Raw genomic sequence first — 27,252 nt, 5'->3', positions numbered from 1 at the left:
TCAAACGCACACGAACACACACACACACACACACACACACGCACGCACGCACGCACACACGCACACACAATCACACTCACTCATTCATTACCCACCACCCTGTACACCCGACCTTCTGTTCTTTTCACTGACCCTGAACCTTTGTTTCGGGAAAATCATTTTGAACTTAGTGACCTTTCGATATCATTCCTGTTGTATCGGTGCCCTGGATTCAACTGACCGGCGACCATCTGCCCATCTGGAGTGGAATGATGGCATAGAGGTAACACGCCCGCATGAGAAGCGAGAGAATCTGAGCGCGGCACTGGTTTGAATCATGGCACAGTCGCCAGTATTTTCTCCCACTCCACTAGACCTTGAGTGGTGGTGTGGACAATAGTCATTCGGATGAGACGCCGGATAAACCGAGGTCCCGTGTGAAGCGGCGTGCACTTAGCGCACGTAAAAGAACCCACGGCAACAAAAGGGTTGTCCCTGGCAAAATTCTCTAGAAAAATCCACCCCCATAGCATTAGAAAAAACAAACAAAAAAAAACCAACCCAGAAAAACTGCGGGCAGGAAAAAAATACACAAAAAAGATGGCAATCCCAGTGTAGCAATGCGCTCTCCCTGGGGAGAGCAGCCCGAATTTCACACAGAGAAATCTGTTGTGACAAAAAAGAGAAATACAATGCAATAATATAATACAATGTACGTTCCGCGTTCAATAAGTTTATCTGCCATCACGTGCGCACGCGCATATGTGTGCGTGTCTATTTTTGTGTGAAAAGGTGTGCATGTCACGTGTGTGTGAGTGTGCATGTACGTGCATGCATGTGTGTGCTTATGTGTGTGTGTGTACATATTTGTCAGTTGGTGCGCGTGTGAATGTGTGTATTTGTCTGTCTGCCTGTCTGTCTGTCTCTCCGCTGTGTGTGTGTGTGTGTGTGTGTATGTGTGTGTGTGTGTGTGTGTGTGTGTGTCCGTGCATGTGTGTGTGTGTGCATAGATATGTCTGTGTGTGTGTGTGTGTGTGTGTGTGTGTGTATGTCCATGCATGTGTGTGTGTGTGTGTATGTGTGTGCATAGATGTGTGTGTGCGTGTGTGTGTGTGTGTGTGTGTGTGTGTGTGTGTGTGTGTGTGTGTGTGCATACATGGATCAGTATGCAAGTTTCGACGCCTTATTGAAACGTAAATTGTTGTTGGTTGTGGCGGTGGTGGTTCTTGCTTTTGAATTTGTTGCTGCTGCTCTTGTTTCAGTGCTCAAGTTGTTGCTTTTCCTCGGTTGTGTGTGTGTGTGTGTGTGTGTGTGTGTGTGTGTGTGTGTGTGTGTGTTTATGGCTGTTTAGAACTCTTTTTTCTGCACCCCACCTCCACATCTGATACTGACCATCGCCACGACCACATTAGCAGGGTATTGCAGTTTGTTTTTTGTGTGTTGTGTTTTTCTCTCTTTTTTGTTGTTGTTGTTTTTTGTTTTTTGCAGCCGCGAGTTTTGTCTTTCAACTAAAGATCATGCCTTTTGAGGGAATTGTGATGTTGTCTGAGTGGGTACGCAAACACACACACACACACACACACACACATACACACACGTGTAATCTACTGCCACTTAACCTTGCTGGTTTCAATGCACACAACCCATGAGCGTGTGTCGGTTGGGTCAATGTGTATAACTGGAGGTTGGAGGACGGGGTGGAACTTTCGTGTGTGGGTTTTTTTGTTTTTGTTTTTTTTTCTTTTTTATACGTATGACAGTTACGTACACACACACACACACACACACACACTAAGCAGGCACGGACATAAATGGGGAGAAAAAGCACGAGAAGAAGAGGTCCCTCCCTAACACTCTACGCATACACTTTTCCCCGCCTTCCCGCCCCTCAGTCACAGCACACCTTTTGAGGCTTCCTTTTTTCTCAACCAATGAGAGATCTGTCCATCTTTTTCGCAATCTCAAAAGCTGATCATCACAATAGGGGAAGGAGGGTGGAAAGGTGGTCTTCTAACTTGTATTTGTATTTAATTTTATCACAGCAGATCTCTCTCTCTCTCTCTGAGTTTCAGGGGTGGGGTGGGGGGGTGGGAGGGGCGGGTTGCAGAGTGACGTCCCCCTGACCCCCGCCCCCTCCCCCCACCACTGACACCCCCCTTCGTTCCCCTTAAGTGACACCACATCCTTCTTTGTTCACACTATAACCGTCAATCACTCCGGAAGCTCTACTGACGGAGGACTGGAGGACTCGGACCTGCAACGTACTGCCACCTTTGTCGAGGAGACGAGGGAATCCATCTGATAAATGACGAACGAGACAACAACTCAGTCACTTCGTGTAATACAGTATGTCCACGAACAACCGGATGGCCTTGCAAGAGGTGTCCTCTCAACAAACTTGAACGGAGAAAGCGACCTGTGAACTGCTTCCAGTTCCAGGACTTGACATTTTATTTGCATTTGTATTTGTATTCCTTTTTATCACAACAGATTTCTCTGTGTGAAATTCGGGCTGCTCTCCCCAGGGAGAGCGCGTCGCTACACTACAGCGCCACCCCTTTTTTTGTATTTTTTCCTGCGTGCAGTTTTATTTGTTTTTCCTGGCGAAGTGGATTTTTCTACAGAATTTTGCCAGGAACAACCCTTTTGTTGCCGTGGGTTCTTCTACGTGCGCTAAGTGCATGCTGCACACGGGACCTCGGTTTATCGTCTCATCCGAATGACTAGCGTCCAGACCACCACTCAAGGTCTAATGGGGAGGGGGGGGGGCCGGGAGGGGGGGGGGGAGAAAATATCGGCGGCTGAGCCGTGATTCGAACCAGTGCCCTCAAGATTCTCTCGCTTCCTAGGCGGACGCGTTACCTCTAGGCCATCACTCCACACTGATGTGACATCTGCCGGCACTCCTCCAGCGGCTCCAAGGACCATGCCCTCACGACATGGAATGAGTCCATGGGTGCTCCCTGACCCACGATATATAGATACATCTGTAAAGAGAACCAACAGGACAGTGAGGGGTATAGGGGGTTGTTGGCACCCCCTTGGGCCACTGCAGCCAAACTAAGAGGAAAGCAGCCATTCAGGCGTGGTCTCAGGGACACACACACTCGCCCAGACAGATCTGCATGTCCCAAGGCAGTGTCTTTGTGTTAGCCGGCTATAGGCATACTTTTTTGTTGTTGTTGTTATTGTCACAACAGACGAATTTCTCTGTGTGAAATTTGGGCTGCTCTCCCCAGGTAGAGCGCGTTGCTACGTACACTGGCAGCGCCACCCCCTTTGTTTTTTCCGCCTGCAATTTTATTTGCTTTCCCGGGCAATCGAACTGCGGGATTTTTCTACAGAGGGACAAACTTTTTGTTGCTGTGGGTTCTTTTACTGACGTGCGCCGCTAAACTAGTGGATGTTGCACACGGGATCTTGGTTTGTACAGTGTGTGTGTGTGTGTGTGTGTGTGTGTGTGTGTGTGTGTGTGTGTGTTTGTCAGTGCCGGTGTCAGTAGTGTGTGTGTGTGTGTGTGTGTGTGTGTGTGTGTGTGTGTGTGTGAGTGTGTGTGTGTGTGTGTGTTCAAGTTGTAGTGTGTGTGTGTGTGTGTGTGTGTGTGTGTGTGTGTGTGACTGTGTGTGTGTATCAGTGTGTGTCTCGATCTGTTCCGCGATGTGTGTCCCAGTGGGTCCAGTCGGGGTGTCGGGGGGGGTGGGGGGGGGGGCGGCGATTGGGGGAGGCCGGGGCGGGTGGCGGGGTGCGCACTACGGCACGCGTACGTGCCGTGAGGATTGTGTTGTGTGTGATAAAGCTCAGTGAACAAATTGATAGGCATTGTAGCCTATGTGTGCCGTATAATCAGTTTTACATGCATGTCAACTATGAACCTAATTGTCATGTTATGGCCCGATTCTCGATCTTGTTTCAGTTGTGTAATAGAAATGGAAACGTACGACTGAGAAATACGGTTAGAAAATTAAATTTCAGAAATGCTGATACACTGGCATGACTAAGGCCCGGCCATCACATGATGTTATTGTTATGCCGTGAATGTACTGACAAAGCTGATATGAGAATATACCTACGTTTTGTCACTGTCTTCAAGAAAATTTAACCCTAAATCTATTTAGTCATCAAAATAAGTGGGAACTGAAATGGATGGCCAGTCAGTATACTGAGTATTTCAGTCAGTTGTCGTTCAGTTCCAATGACAACTGATAATTTCAGTTTCAAGTTTTTGTAGTTTTTATTGAGGGTCCCAAATTAAGGGTAGAGTTGAACTGAAGGCGGATGCTTTTACTGACTCCCTATTTCAGTGCAGGGTTTGCTCACGCAGTCTTAATTGTGCTCACTGATGTCTGCCGGCGGTCTAATCAAATTAATTAGTGACTGAAAACGATTGCCGGCAACAATGATACTCTGGCCGGTTTTGTTACACAAAAATTTGAGTTACAGCAAATGCATTGACTGCAAAGACAATGCTGTGCGCAGATGAAAAACATGTTTGAAAATTGTTCGCCTGTTTTGTGCACTAAACTGAAGCAATAATAATGACGAGCAGACGAACTTGTGTGAGGGATCGCTGTGCACTGATTGACATCAATTCAATAACAATGCGTATAGTTTATTATACTACAAACAGTAGCCGGGTCATGTGTGACTCAACTTCTGGAAGTGATGGAGGACTTTACAAAAGAGATAGATAAGGGAGAAAACATAGATGTGTTATATTTAGACTTCCAAAAAGCATTTGACTCTGTACCACATGAAAGACTACTAAAGAAACTGGAATCTTATGGAATAACAGGAAACATACTTGGGTGGATAAGGGGCTTTCTAACAAAAAGAACTCAAAAGGTTAGGACTGGTAGTTCCTTCTCCGGTAAAGCTGATGTTATAAGTGGCATACCACAAGGTAGTATATTAGGACCTGTACTATTTACTTTATTCCTAAATGATCTCCCTTGCGAACTAAAGAGTACATGTAAAATTTTTGCAGATGACACAAAATTATACAACTCTCCAAAATTCTATCAGGATTTACAAAAAGATATTGAAACATTAGTAAAATGGTCACACACATGGAATTTATATTTTAATGCTAAAAAATGTAAAGTACTTCATATTGGGAAATCAAACCCAGAGAAAGAGTACATAATGAAAATCCGCGGAGACAAAGAAATAAAAGTATCAAAATGTGATGAGGAAAGACTTAGGTGTCACATTTGACAAAAACTTTTATCATTTGACAAACATATAACAAATAGTATAAACAAAGCGAACAGAATGACTGGAATAATAAAAAGAGCATTTACATTTATCATAGTAGATAAGGCTACTTTCTTACGGTCATATAAAACATTAGTTAGACCTATCCTGGAATATGGAAACACTGTATGGTACCCAAAACACTGAAATAAAGCAGTCACAAGCCATAGAAAGGGCTCAAAGAAGAGCAACAAAGCTAGTCTATAATATAAAAGATTATTCATATCAAGAAAGATTAAAGTACTTACAACTACCATCACTTAAAGCAAGAAGAGTAAGAGGGGACTTGATACAGACGTACAAAATATTAAATGGGTTTGACGATGTAAACAAAGCATGCTTTTTTTGTACTCCAAAGGTAGACACTACAAGAAACAGTACAGACAAAATATTTAAACAGTATTCCAGAACAAATCTCAGAAAGTTTACATTTTGTAACAGAGTAACAAATTATTGGAACAAATTAACAAACAATATCAAACGTGCACCTAGTATAAATACTTTTAAGAACCTCATAGATAAACACGAGTTATTGACAAAAGCGAAATATGACTTTGATGGATAAAATGACTGAGCTAGTCAACTTGACGACCTGACCAACAATGTAAAGGAGTAAATTTGAAGGGGCATAAAAAGCCAAAAATGGCTAAGGTGTATAAAACAACGCCCCAAATCCTGAAATACAAAAGCAGTTTGTTCATCAGGTTCCATCAATTGTGCCACTGCCGGCATATGGTTCAAAGCGATAACTACTGCTGCATGCTGCGTAAATGCTCAAATGGCCAGAAATCAAAATACACTCACAACCCAACGCGAGAGCGCGCGGCGCAGCCATGCACATATCTATTTTCGAACTCGAAGGGTGCGGCACCAGCAGCAGGATTTTCTGTTCCCCGCCACTAAAGGATGGGGCGTGTCACCTTGTTTGCCGAAAAATAAGAATGTGAAAACGTATGTAGACGAAATAAAAAGTCAACAGTGAATGTGTTTCAGTGCATAGCACTTAAACTCTCATGATTTGTTCAGGAAAAAAAGTTCCTTCCATTGTGTAGAAATAAATAATAATTACGTCAGCAGCAGTGCTGACCCGGAATCTCAACTCGCGGCTCTGCGAGAACCGCGTGTCGCGAGAATGCAACGGACAGCATTGTTGTCGACAATGTTGTGCTTTGCAAAGTTGATGAAATAGTCAATGTAGTGTTTGAGTCACCCATTGCTTGCACGGTCTGCCGAACCAAGAGTGGTGAGTGCATTCCGCTTAGTCTGACACTGTCTTCGAACCGCCGGCAACCGCCGTAATCAGTGTTTGTTTTAATTGGCGCGGCGTGATCTGCTTTAATTTCCTGCGAGTTTGTCGCGGCGAAATGTCAAAGTGACCAAGCACTAGATTTACAGTATGAATTGATTAATCTTTTCATATCAGGAGTTGGTCACAGTCATGCGGTTGAATCTTGAAAAACAGTTGCCTAGATCTGATGACAGCCATGCAGTGGGTTGGGGCTTCGAGTTCGACTGACTTAAATAGCGATGACGTAAGGTCTTGAGGTGTCTCATGATGTCGCGGGGAGACTGTGATGTGTACTATAGCGACGGTGATTGTAACCTGTAGGTCTTGTATTGTTGTTGTTTTCCTCATTAACGTACTCCATATTCACATCAATAATTCCTGGATCCGGCTATTCAAACGCATTTTGTGTCAGTTTAGGAGCAATCGTTTTAAGTATATAGATCGCTGTGACGTATTGGTATTGTTAGTTTTAAACTGAGTTGTGTGATTGTCATTGGTAACTTATGACCAGACGATCGGCTATTTCATTTGACTCCAGATTTTGTCACTATATGCATCTTTTGCCGTTACAGCTTCATGTGACAACTTAGTGCATCATTAGCTTACATCTCCACTCGCAAATGCATGTAGTCAACCATAGTTCCGGCATCTGTTTTACTGTATATTACACCTCCAGTATCACTATCAGGAGTCATCCTATATTCCCATTTGGCGTGCCCATTACTAAGACTTTGATGTTGGACTGCTCAGAGTTTTCCAGCACAATATATATATATACGCACACATGTATGTTTGTATTATGTAAATTGGTATATGTATGATATGTATATATTTGTGTGTGTATATGATATATATTTTTAAAGAGGTTAAAATGAGCTGAGGTGCAGGTGTTGGTGTTGTTTTTTTTCCTAGCTTATTTTTGAAGCGCGGTCTTGATACACAGACATGACACTTATAAACTCTGGTATTTGGATCTATGGTAACTCTGGTATTTGGATCTATGGATCATAAGACGAATGTTCTGTAATGTCAGTCTAAAGAAGAAGTAGAAAAGCTTTAATTTCAGAAAGAGAAAAAAATTGACATACATCCGATAAATTTTTATGGATGTTTGCTATACCTGCTATTTCCCAAAACCAGATTGGCCACTGAGTCATGAAAATAACCACTTGGCAAGCGTTTTCAACCAGCATGTCATTATCCAACAGTCCAACACCCCTACATTCACATCAACAAGATCACACATTTGTTGATAATTTTTTGGCAAAAAACTTTCAAATTCATCACCAGAATCATCATTGAGGAAGAATTCTAAAATCTCAAACTGTGGATGTGCCATCTACTGATCTAGACTCATGCCAGGTATTCACTCAAATTCTTTGTAAAACATGAGAATACTCCGGCAAAATTGACCATGATGAAAAGCAAATGGCCAAAGTCTCATTCTGAAACTTGACTCATGAATGATTAGGGGTCAAGGCTGTCGGAAATTGAATAATAATGGTGGAAAATTTGAACACCTTAACTAATCTGAGCGACTACAGTTGTTATTGTTTTGTGAGACATTTAGTTTGACATTTATTCTCTAGCAATGTGTTTTGTGCCAGTGGGATGCTTTGTTCAGACAAAGTGGAGATTTGTTTGAGAATAGTGGAAATATACCCGTACATAATTGCACTGTAATCTGTGATATTTCATAGACAAACTGAGAGATAAAGTCAGCATATTATGTATCAATCTATGATAAATGTTTGTTCATTGATTGTTAGCAGTGGTGAAACTATGTGCACCTCGTCATAGTTTTCTATTCCTTTCATACTGTTGGACATTGAATGAATGAATGGTGAGAGGTCTTGTAATTTTATTTGTGTGTAGAACTTTCTATGACACCAAAACAATAAATACTTTAAGTGTATGACTAAGTGAGAAAGTCTTAGATTTTGTTGAGTGATTTACTTAAATCTTGTACAAGCACAACCCATCGTAGTTATGGTGATATTGAAAAGGACATCAGAAAAGCCAAACACACATGTGGCCTTGGCCAAAACTTCTGCTTGGTCTGTTGGTGTTACCAATACTGTTGACCAAGCCTTTCATGTTTGTTGTTTGGTAGACATGGAAAAGTAACCTTTCCGATTAATACAGACTAGTGTATCACTGGGGATGAATTTTGTCACATTACAAGATGGCTGTATATTTGAATAAGTTGCGAGTTGAAAGCCGCTGAAAATGGGTCACAGCTATTTATGGTAAAAAATTTAAAAAAAGCTTCAGAAATGTATTAACATTGCCATTGAAATAAGTCCTGAAATTTAGAAACTTGTTCTGCTCAGTTAGATGATTGATTATCATTGATTAGTATTGACAAATTCCAGACATGGCAGCCTCGAAAGACACACAGGCAGACATGTCATCAGGACACGCTGATGTCACCTTGTCAGCAGAAAGTAGACTCCCTGACATCAGTGAAGATCCAGTGGCTGTAGACAGAGTGGTGCATGATCTTCAGCATGTTCAGGGTAGGTTTCTTCGCCTAACTCTCTTTTTTGTTGTAAGTTTGGAAACCATTTCATCTCAAGATGATAATGCGTTTTTCAACAATGGATGATAATACTGGAATTATGACTACTATGACTTTATGATCACCAAAAATTAGAAGCAATATCCTCAGCCCAAAAACCGGGCATATGCAATCAACAAAAGATTGTTTGTTAGTGTGTGGCTGTCACCTCACTGAGATAAGACATCACTGAGATATGACAGCTTACAGGTCAGGATGTCACTGAGATAAAGCAGCTTACAGGTCAGGATATTAGTGAAGTGCTGTTACCTCACTGAAATATGACAGCTTACAGGTCAGGATGTCAGTCACCCCTCTGTGTTTGAACTTCTTTTGGGACTGCATTTCATTTGTTGAGCCAAATCAATCAGTCATAAAAGTATAACAACCTTTCAAACACCTGCCATTCTGATCTCATTTCTGGGTGGCCAGCGTACGTTCAGACCTAAAATCATAATGTCTTAACAATCTTACAGTAAGAAAAACACTTGCACAAGAAGAAATAATATCATTAAAGATCCTGTAAATCTTGTCCATGGATGATTGGGCTGTGGAAGCATGAAGTATCCATCATGTAAACCCATATAAAAAGGACAGTTGTCTTGATACAGGGGTGGAAATGGTTACACATGTAAAACACCACTCGTAGATCTATACAAATGAACCTGGGAGTAGCAGCCCAAACAGGCAGCCCAAACAGGCAGAAGAACAACACACCAGTTGTGTGAATGTTTTTTCACCTTCTTGTCAGATGATTCCATTTATGTTGGTTACTGCATCACTTGGGTGACAATTTTATGTTGTGCTAGTGTGGTGTTACATCTGTTGTCTTATTTTCTTTCAGAGAGGACGCAACAGGCCTTGGAAGAACATTCCCATGCTGATTGTGAGGAGATGGAACTGGACTCCCTTGGAGGTATCAACATTTTTATTTCTTTTTATTTATTTATTTATTTTTTACATGGTAGTATGAGTTATGTAGGTGGAGGGTTTGGACTGAGGAAAAGGGATTCTGTCTGTCTCTCTCTTTCCTCCTTCCCTCCCTTCTCACCTTCCCTGATTGTTGAATTTGAAGGATGGTGTATAATTGACACTTTTTAGATGGTGTGAAAACCACACACTGTATGTATACACACTAGTAGTTCTATCATCCACGCACTGTTTGTGTACACCACACTGGTAGAATAGAATAGTTGAAAATATGTCTTTATTACCAAGTGTACCAGGGTCACAAAGAATATTGTATCCACACAGTGTGTGTATATTCACTGGTAGTTCTATCATCCACATGTGTGTATATACATTGGTAGTTCTATCGTCCACACCCTGTATGTATACACCACACTGGTAGTTCTATCATCCACACCCTGTATGTATACACCACACTGGTAGTTCTATCGTCCACAGACTGTATGTATACACCACACTGGTAGTTCTATCATCCACACCCTGTATGTGTACACCACACTGGTAGTTCTATCATCCACACCCTGTATGTATACACCACACTGGTAGTTCTATCGTCCACAGACTGTATGTATACACCACACGGGTAGTTCTATCATCCACACCCTGTATGTATACACCACACTGGTAGTTCTATCATCCACACCCTGTATCAGGGTTCGTCATTAACATTTTTTCACATGAGCGCCTGTGCTCTAGTTTCAGAATTTTGATGAGCGCAAACTGAAAACTAAGAGCGCACACTAAAAACATAGAGCAACAAGTCTCAAACATAAATTCATTTTCTCACCTTTAATTCTTGTTTACATCAATTCCTCTTCGATACTTGAGTCACTTAATCCATTCTCCTCACTCTCACTCTCACTTTCCGGCTTCTCAGTTTTCTGACGCTTTTGAAAGTTTGGCCTTCACTTCCTTGGACCACACTTAGACCAATGATGGATAGAAGGAAGAGGGTCAAAGTCTTCGTATCTGCTTCTTCTTTTTCACTTTGATCAGCCGCCGGCTGACGGCTCCGATCCCCACCTCCACTTTCACGGGACCCGCTTTCACCTTTCTTCGTTACATCGTCAGTAGGACCGTCTTCCTCCCCGTCCTCTTTCTTCTTCTTTTCGCCATCCCCTTCACCGTCAGCCTTCCTTTTGGGGATCAAATATTTCAGCATTTTGATTTTGCACGGCCGCGAAATCGATCGTGTGCTCCACTTTTCTACTCTTCAAGTCTGAAGAGCGCTCTTTTGCATAGCCTCCCCTGATTCACTAGGCCTACTTCCGGTTGAACTAACAAAACGTAAATAGACGGCTTTCAAACTTCGGTAAATGCAAAACGATCGCGCTTTTGACTCTTGTTTGTGATGGACAATGGAATAACAATTTAGATACAGTAGTGTATGCTTATGTCTTTTCAAAATCAAGTGCGCAAGCGCTCTGAGTCAAGGAATTTTCCAGAGCGCAGTTTGTTTTTTCAGAGCATTCCGCTCAGCGCTCCCGTTAGTGACGAACCCTGTGTATGTATACACCACACTGGTAGTTCTATCATCCACACCTTGTATGTATACACCACACTGGTAGTTCTATCGTCCACAGACTGTATGTATACACCACACTGGTAGTTCTATCATCCACACCCTGTATGTATACACCACACTGGTAGTTCTATCGTCCACACCCTGTATGTATACATGACACTGGTAGTTCTATCGTCCACAGACTATTTTATGTGGTTATATCATCCACACATTCTATGCATACACCACACTGGTAGCTTCTATCATCAATAGTTTTAAATGTTCTGAATTTTGTAAGAGTGGATTTTTAAAGCCTTTCTGTTGATAATATTTGGGTTCAAAGTCAAAACTCAACCCAGGTGATAGTGTTAACATGTATAGCCATCTCAGGAAAGTGATTGGACAGGGTCTGGCCAATATTACATTCTTTTCACCAGAATCATAACAAGGCCAGTAAAAATACCTTTTTTTTTGTATGTTTTATTAGTTGCATATATTTTGAGCTCAAAACAATCTGAATATGTGTCGCAGAATGCAAAAACCAGGCTAAAGACTGAATTTATCATTTTTGACACAAATATACTTTCTGAGTTAAAAATCACAGGTTAACTCACTCAGTACGGCCAGTCCTCTCTTCTCTACACAGACCCCTCGCATGTCCAGTGGGTGTCTGAATGACCCAACCTTTAGCTTCCGTCGTCAGAATTGTGGTATTCTTTGTCAACATTCACCTCTTCAGTATAAGAGCCTTCCGCTTGCAATATTTTGATGGTGGTAATTAGGGTGAAACGCTGTTAACGTCGTCTCTTTCGCTGTTCCTATGGAGAGAGTTAACGTACAAAAAGAAAAAAGAAAGAAAGAAAAAAAAAGACCCCCCTCCCACCAGCCCCCCCCTACGGAATTGATCTATCTATTCTATCAGTTTTGTTTTGTTTTTTCTTTAATTTTTTCAAAGTGGGTGTGCCTGAAAAAAAACAAATGGAGAAATCGGCTCATGAAAAAATCCATACATTTGCCTGCTTGTAACTTTAGAACAAGAATTACCTTGAGCATGTATGTGGTGTCAAAAGATTCAGAATTAAGTAAACTTTGAATTTATCTTTGAAAAAAGCACTGGAAAATTCATATTTTCTCTCTGTACTCAAAGGAAGTGAAGAATGACAAATGGAGGAATGACACCCTGCCACAAAAGTGCAGATTCAGTGGCAACAGTGAATGTTCTTTTTTCATTGATTACTGGTTTTGTAATATAGTTATGTGCTTTATGTAATTGATGCAAAGCATTGTAAATTCTGAAGTAGATTTGTCCTCGTAATCTGGTAATAGTTGTAAAAGTTGTCTCAGCTGTAGTAATTGCTGTAAACTGTCAATGATACTGATGATGTTCTTGTGTATATGTGTGTGTGTGTTGTTGTTGACACATTTCATTGCTAATATATGACTTTGATTATGGTGCCTTATGTTGTTGTTTTTTTTTAACATTTTTTCCCTTATTGATTGTGTTGTCAGCGCTGTGGGCCCCTGAGTTCATGAGGTACAGTGCATAAAAAAAAGCATTGTTAGTAGTAGTGTTATTACGATTTTGTTGCTTATTTTGCCTGATTGAAATCAGCATTTTTTGTTGTCCTTAAGATACAATATATCCTCCTGTAAGGCAGACTGTCATTTTTAGAGGAGCATAGATCTACACTTGCTCATATTTGATAGTTACTATGAACATGTGCTCTGAAGAATATTTCTTTTTTTCCTTGCAGTAAACACAGATCTGACTGCTGACCATGAGGCCCCTTTGTTTGTGAGAACCCCTGCCATGATGGAGGCATACAGCACTCTCCAGGAAACAGGAATGGTGATACTGTGTGGACCCCCAGGCTGTGGTAAGTCCACCATGGCACGTGCTCTCTTGAGGCGCAGCAGACAGGAGGGGTTTAGAGGTTACACCCTGAAAGATCTCAACAAATGGGATACCTGCATTGGAGACAGGCGTACTGTTGTGGTCCTGGATGGGAATTTGGGTAAGGTTCGTGTTGACAGTCAGCAGTGTGCCATCTGGGAGCAGGTTGAGGACAATGCAATGGCGCGGACAGAGGAGGGAACCTTGAGGCTGGTGATCACAGTCTACCCCCATGTGCTGCATGAACTTCAGTGGTTGGAAGAGAAGTGGAAGGGTGATGCTCCTGTTGTTTGGTTAATGGACTCTCCGCCAGACGATGCCAAAGAGAGAATACTGAACTTCCATCTCAACAAACTTGACCTTGAAACTGGTGAGCAGCGTGAAACTGATGAACAACAGAATGACATTGAGAAACAGCAAATGTTTGTGCTGAAAGTTCTACAGAATGATGCAAGTGGACCTGTCTTTCCTTGGTGCTGTAACTACATGGTGCACCACTGGAAATCCTCAGAGGATCCTACCGCCATATTTACAGAGTCAGCTGAAGCCTATATAAAGCTGTTCACAGAAATGGTGGTGCACCAAACCCATGGACGTAGCTTTGCTGCATTGTTTGCACTGTCCATGAGGGGGATGTTTCACTTTTTGCACAATGACACCGAAGCTAAGCCTTACCTTGAAGAGATTGGACTTGATCCATTTCCTGCCAGTCAGCTGGCAGAATATGCAAAACATCTGCAGGGCTCTGTGCTGTCAAAAGGTCAGTTCTCCAGTCGTGTTCTTTATGAGGCTGCAGGGCTGACTTTGGGGCGTTACTTCAGACTGCCCTCACTGCTGAAAGTTTGTGACTTCCCATTCCTTGTGCGCTATGTGAACCTGACAGGAAGACCAGATGCCCCCTTCAACAAGTGTGTCTCTGTTGGGTCTGTTCCAAGTTGCTCTGGGGATGTGGCAGAATGTGCCATGGACTGCCGGTCACTGGTGGAGAGAATCTTGACAGAAATCCTTCATGGTAACCTGCAACACGTCTTTCAGCACCCATGTCTTCAGAGTCCTGAGTTCTTGCAAGAACTGGACAACTACTGTGCAGGAGAAAGCAAGGTGATGAAGAAACTGCTGAATGCTGTGGATCCTGTACATACACTGCCACTGGTGTACTGGTCTGCCCTTCACCCGTCTCACCACTTGACACATTGGTGTCTGTCCAAGATGAAGGCACACAAAGAACTTTCCACAATGACACTGATGGCTTGCTCACTCTTTGATGATTTAACACACAACTCAGAATGCGAACTTCTGTCTTGCCTTCTGGACTTAATAACCCCTGACCATTTTGAATTCTTAGAATGCGTCATAGATTTCCCTATCCTTGGAAAAGATCAGTGTCTAACAAAAGAGATGCGGAAACAAATCCAGATCATCACTGAAAGTGGATCTGTTCAAAGCAGACTGCAGTACCTCTGTGATCCCTTACTGCCCATCCCACCTGACATAGTGGAGGTATGGATGTCCCAGGAAAACAAACTTCACCTGAAAGTGAAAGACAGACGTCACTGGTACCTGGTGTTTCGACTGCTGACAGACAGGACGGCTAACGAGACAGACAGTGATGGCAACACTGTTCTTCACATTGCCGTAGACAGAGGGCAGTCCGCAGCTATACGACTGTCTCAGAAAGCTGGTGCTGTGCTTTCCCAGAAAAACAAGAAAGGTTTGACCCCTGATCAGCTGGTTCGCAGAACGCAGGCATTAGATTCACGGAGCAGAGAGGCATACGACAGTATCAATGACAAGGACGGTGAAGGAAGAACAGGTCTGATGGTGGCTTGTCACGAAGGACAGGAAGACTTCACTCACCTGTACATAGAGCTTGGTGCTGATGTCAACACACAGGATGCTTGTGGTGTCACACCACTTTTGTCAGCAGCCAGGAATGGTAACTCAGACACAGTTGAATGGCTGATACGTCATGGTGCTGATGTTAACACAAAGACTCTTAGTGGTAACACACCACTCTTGTCAGCAGCGAGAAATGGTTACTCAGATGTAGCTGACGTGCTGATACGTCATGGGGCTGATGTCAACACACAGAGTGCTCATGGAGTCACACCACTTTTGTCTGCAGCCTGGAATGGTCAATCAGACACCGCTAAACTGCTGATATCTCATGGTGCTAATGTCAACACAAAGTCTGTAATGGGAGACACACCACTTTTGTCAGCAGCTAGAAATGGTCACTCAGACACAGTTGAACTGCTGATACATCATGGTGCTGATGTCAACACACATGGTGTTTGTGGTCTCACACCACTTTTGTCAGCAGCCAGTAGTGGTCACTCAGACACAGCTGAACTGCTGATACATCATGGTGCTGATGTCAACACACAGAGTGCTAGTGATGTCACACCACTTTTGTCAGCAGTCAGGAATGGTCACTCAGACACAGCTGAACTACTGATACATCATGGTGCTGATGTCAACACACAGAGTGCTCGTGGTGTCACTCCACTTTTGTCAGCAGCCAGTAGTGGTCACTCAGACACAGCTGAACTGCTGATACATCATGGTGCTGATGTCAACACACAGAGTGCTAGTGGTGTCACACCACTTTTGTCAGCAGTCAGGAATGGTCACTCAGACACAGCTGAACTGCTTATACATCATGGTGCTGATGTCAACACACAGAATGCTTGTGGTATCACACTACTTTTATCAGCAGTCAGTAGTGGTCATTTGGACACAGCTAAGTTGCTGATATGTCATGGTGCTGATGTCAACACACAGGATGCTGATGGTGATACACCACTTTTGTCAGCAGCCAGGAATGGTCACTCAGACACAGCTGAACTGCTGATACGTCATGGTGCTAATGTTAACACACAGGATGCTCTGGGTTTTGCTCCACTTTTGTCAGCAGCCAGTAGTGGTTACTCAGACACAGCTGAACTACTGATATGTCATGGTGCTGATGTAAACGCAAAGTCTTTAAAGGGTGACACACCACTTATGTCAGCAGCTGGTACTGGTCACTCAGGCATAGCTGAACTGCTGATGCGTCATGGTGCTAGTGTCAACACACAGAATGTTGATGGCTTCACACCACTTTTGTCAGCAGCTGCTTGTGGTCGCTCAGACATAGTTAAACTGCTGATACATCATGGTGCTAGTGTCAACAAAAAGTCTGTAATGGGTGACACACCACTTTTTACAGCAGCCAAGAATGGTCACTCAGACATAGCTGAACTGCTGTTACGCTGTGGTGCTGATGTCTACACACAGAATGCTTGTGGGGTCACACCACTTTCATCAGCAGCCAGTAGTGGTCACTCAGACACAGTTGACCTGCTGATACAACATGGTGCTGATGTTAACACAAAGTCTGAGATGGGTGTCTCACCACTTTTGTTAGCAGCTAGTTGTGGTCACTCAGACACAGCTGAACTTCTGATTCGTCATGGTGCTGGTGTCAACACAATGGATGATTGGGGTGACACACCACTTTTGTTAGCAGCTAGGTATGATCGCTCAGACACAGTTAAAATGCTGATGCGGCATGGTGCTGATGTCAACACAAAGTCCTTTAAGGGTGACACACCACTTTTGTCAGCAGCCAGTAGTGGTCATTCAGACACTGTTGAACTGCTGATATGTCATGGTGCTGATGTCAACACAAAGTCCTTTAAGGGTGACACACCACTTTTGTCAGCAGCTAGTAGTGGTCATTCAGACACTGTTGAACTGCTAATACGTCATGGTGCTGATGTCAACACAAAGTCCTTTAAGGGTGACACACCACTTTTGTCAGCAGCCAGGAATGGTCACTCAGACATTGCTGAACTGCTGGTATGTCATGGTGCTGATGTCAACACACAGAATGCTGATGGTGTCACTCCAATTTTGTCAGCAGCCAGGAATGGTTGCTCAGACACAGTGGAACTGCTGATACGTCATGGTGCTGATTTCAACTCATGGAAAGCTGATGTTTTCACTTTTGTTAGCAGCCAAGTGTGATCAGTCAGACACAATGGAATTGCAGATACGTCATACTCATAGTGCTTACATGTACACAAAGTATATAATGGGTGACACACCACGCTTGTCAGCAGACACAGCTAAATTGCTAATACGTCATGGTGGTGATGTCAACACACAGGAAGCTCATGGTGTCACACCACTTTTGTCAGCAGCCAGCTATGAACACAGCTGAACTGCTGATACGTCATGGTGCTGATGTCAATACACAGAATGCTTGTGGTGTCACACCACTTTCGTCAGCAGTCAGGAATGGTAACTCAGACATAGTTGAATTGCTGATACCTCATGGTGCTGATGCCAACACACATGATGCTGATGATGATATACCACTTTTGTCAGCAGCCAGGAAAGGTCACTCAGACACAGCTGAACTGCTGATACGTCATGGTGCTGATGTCAACACACAGATTCATGACAGAATGCTTGTGGTGTCAGACCACTTTTGTCAACAGCCAGTAGTGGTACTCAGACACAGGTGAAGTTTTGAGACAGCATGGTGCTGACGATTGGGGTGACACTGATTGATAGGGGTGACCCACCACTTTTGTCAGCAGCCATTAAATGACTTACTGGTCACTCAGACACAGCTGAACTGCCAAGACATCATGATGCTGTCAGTGTCATGAACAACTTAGTGTGAAGCTGGTAACACCCCAGTTTTGGCCACTGAAGTGAATGCTCACTCAGACCTAGCTGATGTCATGGTGATGGCAGTAAAGAGGACGAAGATGGTAACATATTTCATGAGTTTGCTGAGTGATGAAAACTTTTCAGACATGCCATGATGAAAACTTTGACATACCAGGGTTTGAAACTTTCAGACATAGCATGATGAAAACTTTCAGACTACTGTTATCTTTCTTTTATGTCTATTCTAGACAAACTGTTAACACAGATTACTGTTCTAGAAAAGCTAAAAACATCAACCAGGCGCGCACGCACACACACACACACTCTCTCTCTCTGGTTTGCAATAATCAGAAGAAAGTTTGGGATTTGACCAAAAAATGCCATTTCAGCAGCTGTGTCAGATATATAAATCTGATGTGGAATGAATGGCATGATTATCCTGTGCAGATAATGGATTTTTGGACTGCTTTCCCACTATTGTTTCACACAAAATAAGCAAAGACCTCTCCATTGAAATTATGTCTGTTGTGTAATTGTGACTGCTTATGCACTGTTGGCTGGTGGTTCTTTTTTCCAAGGTAAAGAGAGAGTATTTGGTCTTTTTTATTTATTATTTGTCATGTGCGCTCTATTTTTTATGTTCTTTCTGAAAGCACAGATTTTTTTAATTTCATGAAAATTGGCTAATATGTATTTCATTGTCAGTGGAAAAAAACAACAAACCCATCTATGATGGAGCAGGACCTGGGTGATGAGATTTTTCTGTGAATTACAAGAACTGAGTGATATTTTTTCTGTGATACACAGGGACTAAGTGATATTTTTTCTGTGAATCACAAGAACTGAGTGATTTTTTCTTTCTGTAATTCACAGGAACTATGTTTTTTTTTTCTTCTGTGAATCACAAGAACCGTGTGATTTTTTCCGGGAACCGTGATTTTTTTTCTTTCTGTGAAACACAAGAACCAAGTGATATTTTTTTGTGATTCTCAAGAACCGAGTGATTTTTTTTCTGTGATTCACAGGAACTGAGTGATATTTTTTTGTGATTCTCAAGAACCGAGTGATTTTTTTTCTGTGATTCACAGGAACTGAGTGATATTTTTTTGTGAATCACAGGAACAGTGATATTTTTTTCTGTGATTCACAAGAACTGAATATTTTTTTTCTGTGAATCACAAGAACTAGTGATTTTTCCTTCTTCTGTAAATCACAGGATCCGAATGATAACTTTCTGTGTGAATCACAAGAACTAAATGATGTTTTTTTTCTGTGAATTACAAGAACCAAGTGAATTTTTGTGTGCTGATTTTTATTCCTGTGAATCACAAAAACCGAGTGATTTTTCCCCCCTGTGAATCACAAGAATGAGTGATGATGTCTATTCTGTGAATCACACGAACTGGGTGGCTGTTTTTTTTTCTGTGAATAACAAGAACTAAGAGATGATGTGTTGTTGTTTTTCTGTGAATAATAAGAATTTATTGATGATGGGTTTTATCTGTGAATAACAATTGATTGATGATGTTTTTTTCTGTGAATAACAAGAACTGAGTGATGATGTTTTTTCTGTGAATAACAAGATGTTTTTTCTGTGAATAACAAGAACTGAGTGATGATGTTTTTTCTGTGAATAACAAGATGTTTTCTCTGTGAATAACAAGAACTGAGTGATGATGTTTTTTTCTGTGAATAACAAGAACTGGAAAAAAAATCCAATGAATCACATCAAGTGAGCGATGTTTTGTTGTTGTTTTTCAGTGAATCAGAAGATTCTATATATATATTTTTTGTTTGGCTTTGAAGTACTGTTGTCATTGCTATTTTGTTTTTTTGTGATTTTTTGTAACCTTGGGATGCTAAATTAAGTGGAAGGGCTGACATCCTCAGCACAGCCTGGTATTATTTGCCCTAAGGAACTAAATGGTTAGGATAATGTGTCATGAACTGTGTTACGTGGGTTTGTGTTGGTGGTGTTTTTCTTGTTTTGTTTTTCAGTCCTGATCTGGCCCTTTGCAGTCAGCTGAACAATAAGCAACAATAAACAGTGAACCATTTTCTGCTTTACATGACACTTTCCTGTCCAGGTCAGATATAATGATTTTATCACTGTTGAAATGTGGTGGTTTTTTTTGTTTGTTTGTTTTTGTTTTCTGCTGCCCCATCATCTGCACTGTTTCAGTGGCAGTACTCCCACACCATTCATTCAGAGTCCCCTATATATAAAATGGTTTGGTTTTTTTTTTGAGAAAGTGTTTTGCTCAAAGTTGTCATGTTGCAGAGTATAAAATTAAATTATAGGAACAGTTATCAGTTTACTCTTGTTTCATGTTTGCAAGGTTGGAATTTCCACAGGCAGAAACAACTATTAAATTCCTGTGTGGTGTTAGCATGGTAGGAATTACCATAGGTGGCAGCAGTCACCAGATTACTCTGTCTGGTGTTTGTGTGGTAAGGATTTTCAAAGGTAGGAACATTAATTATCAAACTGCTGTTTTGCCTGTTAGAAACTTCACAGGTAAAAACAGTAATCAAGATGCTTTGTTTGGTGTTTGCATGGTAGGAGTTTTAACACATAGAACATTTATCAGGTTAATCTGTTTGCGTGGTAGAAAATATTCCCATGGAATGCTGGGGGCTCTTTCAGTTATAACGATAGTATCCATCCCTTCCTCAAGTTCCTGGAAGATCTGTTATAGAAATTTCCTTCTTCTACCACTTTCTTTGTTTCTGACTTTTTTCCTTTCCCTTCTATTGTTATTTTTTTTTCTTCTTTTAATCCTATGCTAGTCTATTCACCTTTATTTTTTGTGGGAAAAGTCTTGAATATTGTTTTTTTGTTTGTTTTTTTAACTTGATGACTTGGCATTCTTAGTTTTACTATGTTCTTCTTCTTGTTTTTTTTTAGTTTTTTTTCTGTCTGGGATGTGTGACTTGTTCACTAACAGTCTTGCGTTTTTCATACCTTTTTTTGTAATGATTTTCATTTTGTGTATTATGTAATTCTGCTTTTACTTTCGTTACTTGTATTTATTCAGTCTGATTAAAAACGGACAGACTAGTCAACATTAAGAGGCATGTCGTAGATTGATCTAATTTTACGTTCATGAATTCATATGACTGTACTTGTGCCTGGATTCTAATGTGGGGTTCTATAGGATGAGCAGAGACAGTATTTTCAGCCATGGTGTGACAGTATACAGTATTTTCAGCCATGGTGTGGCAGTATTTTCAGCCATGGTGTGGCCCTGTGCAGTTTGCTGGGCTGTTAGCAACAATAATCTTCATGATAATGCTAGGAAATGCTTTTGCATTATAATTTATAATGTTGGATTCCATGGTCTTCATTGCTCTTTTTCTCTGTGTGAAATTTGGGTTGTTCCGCTTTGAAAGAGTGTGTTGCAGCTGTGGTGCTGTCTCTCTCTCTCTCTCTCTCTCTCTCTCTCTCTCTCTCTCTCACTCTCTCTCTCTCTGTTGTCATCAGATTATTGTCTTCAAACTGAGCTTGCCAAGTTTCATGATCAAACTATCAGTATTATGTCAAAAACAAATCTTATGTGGCATGGCATGAATTGCTATCAGACTGTCTTTGTTCGCAGATTAAAAGAAGTAATTGTTTTGTTCAAGGTAAGTGTGTTTGGTATGGTTGTCAGTCTATTCTATGCATTGTGGACAAAAGAGAAATACTGTTCTGTTTAGAAATACTATTTTTTTCAAAGATACTGTACTGCTCAGATACCTTTGATTCAGAGTTAAAGTGTCAGGCGCTGTGTTCAACGTATTGTATGTATCATTAATGGCAGAAGTGATTGTCAAGTTGTTAGGTTTAGTGTTAGTAAGGCAAGCACAGTTCAATCAATTTTGTTTTACCACAAGAATGATTTTCAACTGGATGAGCATGTGGTACACAAAGTTTGTTCTTTGATGTTTCAGAACGTGAACAGAAAATATTGTCTTACTCTATTTTACATGTCATTTTATTATTATTTTTATCTTTTAGTTTTATAGATCTTTTTAGAGAATGGTCTTAAAATTTGTTTTAAAAAAAATCTATTTATTATATTCATTCTAATACAGAGAGACCTGTTTATGAGTTTGATAAACACAATGAATCTACATATCATATTGCACTGCAGTAAGTTTGTAAGCATGGAATTCTGCATGTCTAATTTGATTGACTAAGGGATTTTGTTTGTGTTTTATTGTTTTGGGGATGCTGGTATGGTGTTATGGTAATTGTGTTCTAACATCTGAGTTAGGGAATTTTGACATAAGTGACATAAGTGAGATAAACGGTGACCTGGAATTAAGTCTCCGCCTGCTTCAGTGTATTGTTAAAGTTGTTGTGTGTGATGCTGGGCAGTGGTGGTTCCACACTGTTGTATATCTGTTACAATCTCTCTGGAGCAGTGATGTCTGTCGTGTAAAGATGGTATATATCCTTTTATCATGCACAGTTATTGTGGTTTTTATTGATTGTACTTGTAGTGCTGTTAGACTTGCATAGTTAATTTGTCAAGTGTGCGTTGATCCGATTGTTCTCCCTTTCCCCTCTGTTCCCCCATCTTTTGTGGTGTGACTCTTCCCTCTTTCTCCTCTTCTTTCGTTCATGAACTTCTTTGTTGCCTTCTTGCCAGTCTCCTTCCTTTGCTTATTCTTTACGCATTAAAATGATGTTTGTTGCATGATAGGGTGCGCCATTTAGCTTTGTATTTGTATTACTCTTTTTGTCTGATATCACCTGTAGCATTAAACAACACAGATTGAATACTTAAAGAATATATATTTGCATGTCTGGAAATAGAATTTCAGTTGTAGGGTAGGTATGCCTAATTGCGAACAGCGTGTAATTGCGAATGGTTCGTGCACCGCCCCACTTCGAAGTGTTCTCACCACACACATTTCACAGTTTTCCGTCAGCTTCGACCTCATTCTGATACCTTAATGAATATCCAGTTCCAAGAACCAGTCAAACATCAGCTGTTTCTGGCTATTTTCACACTCCTTTTTCTTTTCACGCACCACTGCCGACCAAGTTCACAAACGTGCTTTCAAAATCCTAAAATCAATGGAAGCAAGTAGTGGGACTTGAACTTTGACACAGTTTGAAATAGCTGATTTGACTGGATATGATGAATGAATTGTGCATTACTAGTGCTGGGAAAATTGAGAAAGCATGTTGGTGACAGATCAGAACATCAGTTTTGACAGGAATCAGTTTTGACAGGAATCTGCAAAATACTTAAATGCTGTCGTTTGCAATGAGACTACAAGATATTTTGACTTGCCTATTTGTGAACGATGCTGCACAGTTACTGAGTGTTCTCAAAAGGGTGGTGATCAAAACCAGCAATACAGTAGTCTGGTGCGATGTTCCAAAAATATGTCTAATGGGTTCAGGACCTGCTTCTGTTTTAATTGTCCACATGTACCTAAACCCATCGTTTGCAATTAGACTTGTCTATTTGCATTGCCCTCAGGCATTCCTGCTGTTTGAACTTTTGCAAAAAAAAGTTGGAAAGAAGGGGTAGACAAACTTCTCCGGGTGCAACCAATCGGAGAAAGCTTTCAAAAACAGAAGAGCTACATTTCAGTGACAATTGTACAACCAGCTATCTGTACAATACACACGTTGAGCTGGTCGCTTCTACTGGATCATTTGCAATTAGGCTTTCCTACCCTATTCTTTAAATGGGTGTCCTTAACTGGCTTAAGTTGATCAAGTTATACTTTTCATGTTGTACTAAAAATATCTCCAATTTTTTTTTCTGTATAATAATCGTACTTCTGTTAAGTGAAGAAGCATTGATCACTTCAGTGGCTGGTGCAGTGCCCAGTTTGTGGATTAGACCATTGCATGACATCTACTGACAGGGATGGTGATTCAAAGTCCAGACTTCAGTTAGAGCAGAAGGGAACATGAGGGGGTGATGTGAATTGCTTCCATGGCATGTGTTGTTCCCAGGTTGTAGGCTGGATAACCCAAGGTCTTGTTTTTCACCACTGAGTCTTGTACTTTATTTTATTTTTGTCATGGCTTTTATGACTGAGTCTTATTTTGTCATTATAAAGCACAGAGTTTTGAGAGAATTTTGATCTGTAATATTAGTGAAGAACTGATACTGTTCTACTTTGGGAATGCATGCCACAAGTGCAAAACAAATAATGATGCGAAAGAACATCATACCTGTAATTTGGGACCACAGCTGCTGAACAATGATGACATGAAACAAGATTTTGAATTAAGGGTCACATGTGCCAAACAGTGATGACATGAAAGAATGTCAGTCCTTTAATTTTGGGTCACACGCTGAGCAATAATGGTGTGAAGCATCATTAGTTGTTTTTTTTTTAATTTAGGGTCACAGATATCAAATGATAGTGACATGAAAGAATGTTAGACCTTTGATTTCAGGTCACAATGATAAACAGTGAAGAATGTCAGACATTTGATTTGGAGTCACAGGTGCTAAAAGATGATGACATGAGAGTCAGATCTTTAGTTTGTGATCACAGATGCTAAATGATGTAATGACATGAAACAGTGAAATGGTGTCAGATGTTCAGTTGAGGTTCAGTGGTGCTTAACAGTGAAGTGAGACAAAGTCCGTCCTTAAACTTGATTTAAGAGAGACCTTTCATTTGGTTAAAGAGTGTTAGTTCTTTAATTTGGGATCATAAATGCTAAAACAGTTATGACATGGAACAAAGATTTTTAGAATTCAAACTCACAGGTGCTAAACAGTAAAATGAAGCAGTCAGACCTTTACTTAAAAAATGTTAGACTGCTATTAATTTGTTGTCACAGGTTCAAAGCAGTAACAATTTGAAGGAATGTCACAACTGTAATTTGGGGTAACATGGGCCAAACGAGTGCTGTGAGGGGATATCAGATCTGTAATTAAGTGATGTCTTCAAAACAGCGATGGTATGTGATGACTGGTGCTTCATAGCATGCAGATAATGGTGACAACCCAGGATAAACACACTGCAGTGTTGAAACTCTGCAGGCAAGAGAGAGAGAAACACCAAGAGCTGTCACTGTGCACATGGAGGACTGGAGATTGCTGGAGTATCTGCCCTGTGATGTGCTGAAAGCAAGTTCCGGAGGAAGTTGACTGGGACTGGGACATTCACCTTGGGATGATAGCTTCAGACGGTAAGCCAGAGCAGTTGTTGGTTTTTTTTGTTTTTTTTTTTTTTTTACTCACATGTACACCGAGTGAGTGTTTTTCTTTCTTGTTTGTTGTTTAGATCTTGTTGGGGTAGATTGTTAGGAAGATGGAAATATTTCACATTGTACAAGTGGGTGACCCACTTATACTTCGTGTTGATATTGTTGTGATACGGCTTGTCAGAAAGATGGAAATATTTTTCTTGTAAGCATAATTATCAGAATTCTGATTAATAATTTGAATATATTAGAATTCTGATTAATAATTTGAATATATATAGAGTGTAAGATCATTTGTTTCACATTATACATGTGGGTAACCACTTTGTATTGATATCTTTGTGATACAGCTTGTCAGAAAGATTAAAAAGTTTATCTTGTAAGCATAATTGATTTCGTTGAAATGATCATTTGTATTTATAATGACAGTGACCTATGCTGTCCATTAAATTTTCTCTCCAACTGTCTGCATGTGACTGATACTTGTATGCACAGAGAGTGTGTGGGTGGGTGGATTGCGACAACAATCAGAGGATCTTCAATTTTTTATTTTTTTATTTTTTTTACTTCTTTACATGGATGATTTTAGATGGATCGCAGAATTGCTTGTTGTCATTAACATGTTATAAATGTACAATAGTAATAATAGATAAGGTTACAGATTCATAGCATATTGATAGTCAAAAAGGACTCACACTCATATGTGGTCACATGCACACGCGAGCGCGCACATACACACACAGGAGAGAGATGGAAGCAAAAATTATGTGTGTGGAAAAGTATGGAATGTATTGGTGATAAAGACACCCAAATAAAGCTATGTTCACCCTAAACCCAGCCAGTAGCTGCTAGCAGCTGACAGTAACTGGCTGTGAATTGTATGCATGTCATATTTGCCCATTCCTGCCATGTATGTGAGCTGTGTTTGTTTACACTGATGACCAGCCATCTACAGCCATCTCCAGCTGACTGATTTGTGTACACAGATGATAGGTTGGCTTGTCCAAGGGATGGAATTCTTCAATGATACTAGTAGCATGAACCTCAATAAAATTTGTTTTTTCCTTTTCTTCCAGCGGTAGCTGACAGCAACTGGCTGTGTCTGACAAGTATGTTGCTTTGTCAGACTGACAGAAATTAGCTGTCAGCAACTGACTGGGTTCAGTGCAAACATAGCTCAACACTGTCATCCAGCATTGCAGTGATACTAAATTAGATTTTGAAACTACACATATAATAGTGCATAATAGCACAGGACAGCACATGAAAAGAAGAAGAGAAAACCCACATATGACATATATATCTTTCTACACCAAGACAGTACTAATTGCAGATATGAACAGTTTCAGCATTTATGGTGGTAGGCAGACTGAAATGGCTCTGGAACATTGTGAGACTCCAAAAGCTGCAGCAAGTGTTTCAGCACAATACGTTCTAACACCTTTGACAAGAAAGGTAAATTGGAAACATGATGGTAGTATTTCAGTCAGTTCAGACCAGAGTTGGCCTTTTTAACATGGGCGTTACAAAAGCATGATTAAAGCTCTGAGGCACAGCACCATATGACAAGGACTTGTTCATAATAACACATGTTCATAATAACAGTAATTAAAGGTGTGATCTCATCCAAACAGTTGCATTTGAACGGGATGGGGATGGGGTCAAGGTCACAGGATTTCTTTGGCATGTTCTTAAGCACTTTTCTCACACATTCCTCAGACACAGGCTGAAAACATGTGAACAGAGTACCAGAGAACTCGACAACATCAGTGGGGCTTGGTGAGTTGGGGTCAAAGCTGCTTCTGATCTGTTTGATTTTATTCATGAAATACTCATTAATTCAAACTTGTCAGGAAAAGACTGTGTTGGAATATTCAAGGTAAGCACAATATCGGAGGGGGGTAGTAGGATGGTGGTGGTGGAGAGGCAGTTACAATGTTATTGGCTTTGTAGTCTACAAGGGTTA

General features: G+C 41.0%; 2 protein-coding genes across 4 annotated transcripts; both read left to right on the top strand.

Annotated features, from left to right (window-relative positions):
* The first annotated feature begins 6,068 nt into the window (after window positions 1-6,068).
* On the top strand, window positions 6,069-25,748 carry LOC143275866 (uncharacterized). Of its 3 annotated transcripts, none has more exons than XM_076580162.1 (5): window positions 6,069-6,183; window positions 8,896-9,039; window positions 9,925-9,996; window positions 13,308-13,430; window positions 25,123-25,748. In XM_076580162.1, exons 2-5 carry the CDS (start codon window positions 8,898-8,900, stop codon window positions 25,197-25,199), a joined length of 414 nt encoding a protein of 137 aa, XP_076436277.1. In that variant the 5' UTR covers window positions 6,069-6,183; window positions 8,896-8,897; the 3' UTR covers window positions 25,200-25,748. The 3 variants fall into 3 exon arrangements, with proteins under 3 accessions (XP_076436277.1, XP_076436276.1, XP_076436275.1); XM_076580161.1 differs by lacking the exon at window positions 6,069-6,183 and adding an exon at window positions 6,349-6,475; XM_076580160.1 differs by lacking the exon at window positions 6,069-6,183 and adding an exon at window positions 6,804-6,837.
* LOC143275865 (uncharacterized) lies at window positions 13,437-17,588 on the top strand. Its single transcript, XM_076580158.1, has one exon. It carries the CDS (start codon window positions 13,442-13,444, stop codon window positions 17,456-17,458), a length of 4,017 nt encoding a protein of 1,338 aa, XP_076436273.1. The 5' UTR covers window positions 13,437-13,441; the 3' UTR covers window positions 17,459-17,588.
* Window positions 25,749-27,252: the final 1,504 nt, after the last annotated feature.

The sequence above is a fragment of the Babylonia areolata genome, chromosome 31 (genome assembly GCF_041734735.1).
Source record: "Babylonia areolata isolate BAREFJ2019XMU chromosome 31, ASM4173473v1, whole genome shotgun sequence".
NCBI lineage: Eukaryota > Metazoa > Mollusca > Gastropoda > Neogastropoda > Buccinidae > Babylonia > Babylonia areolata.
The sequence above is the reverse complement of the archived record's forward strand: the minus strand, read 5'-3'. Positions and strand labels throughout refer to the sequence as shown.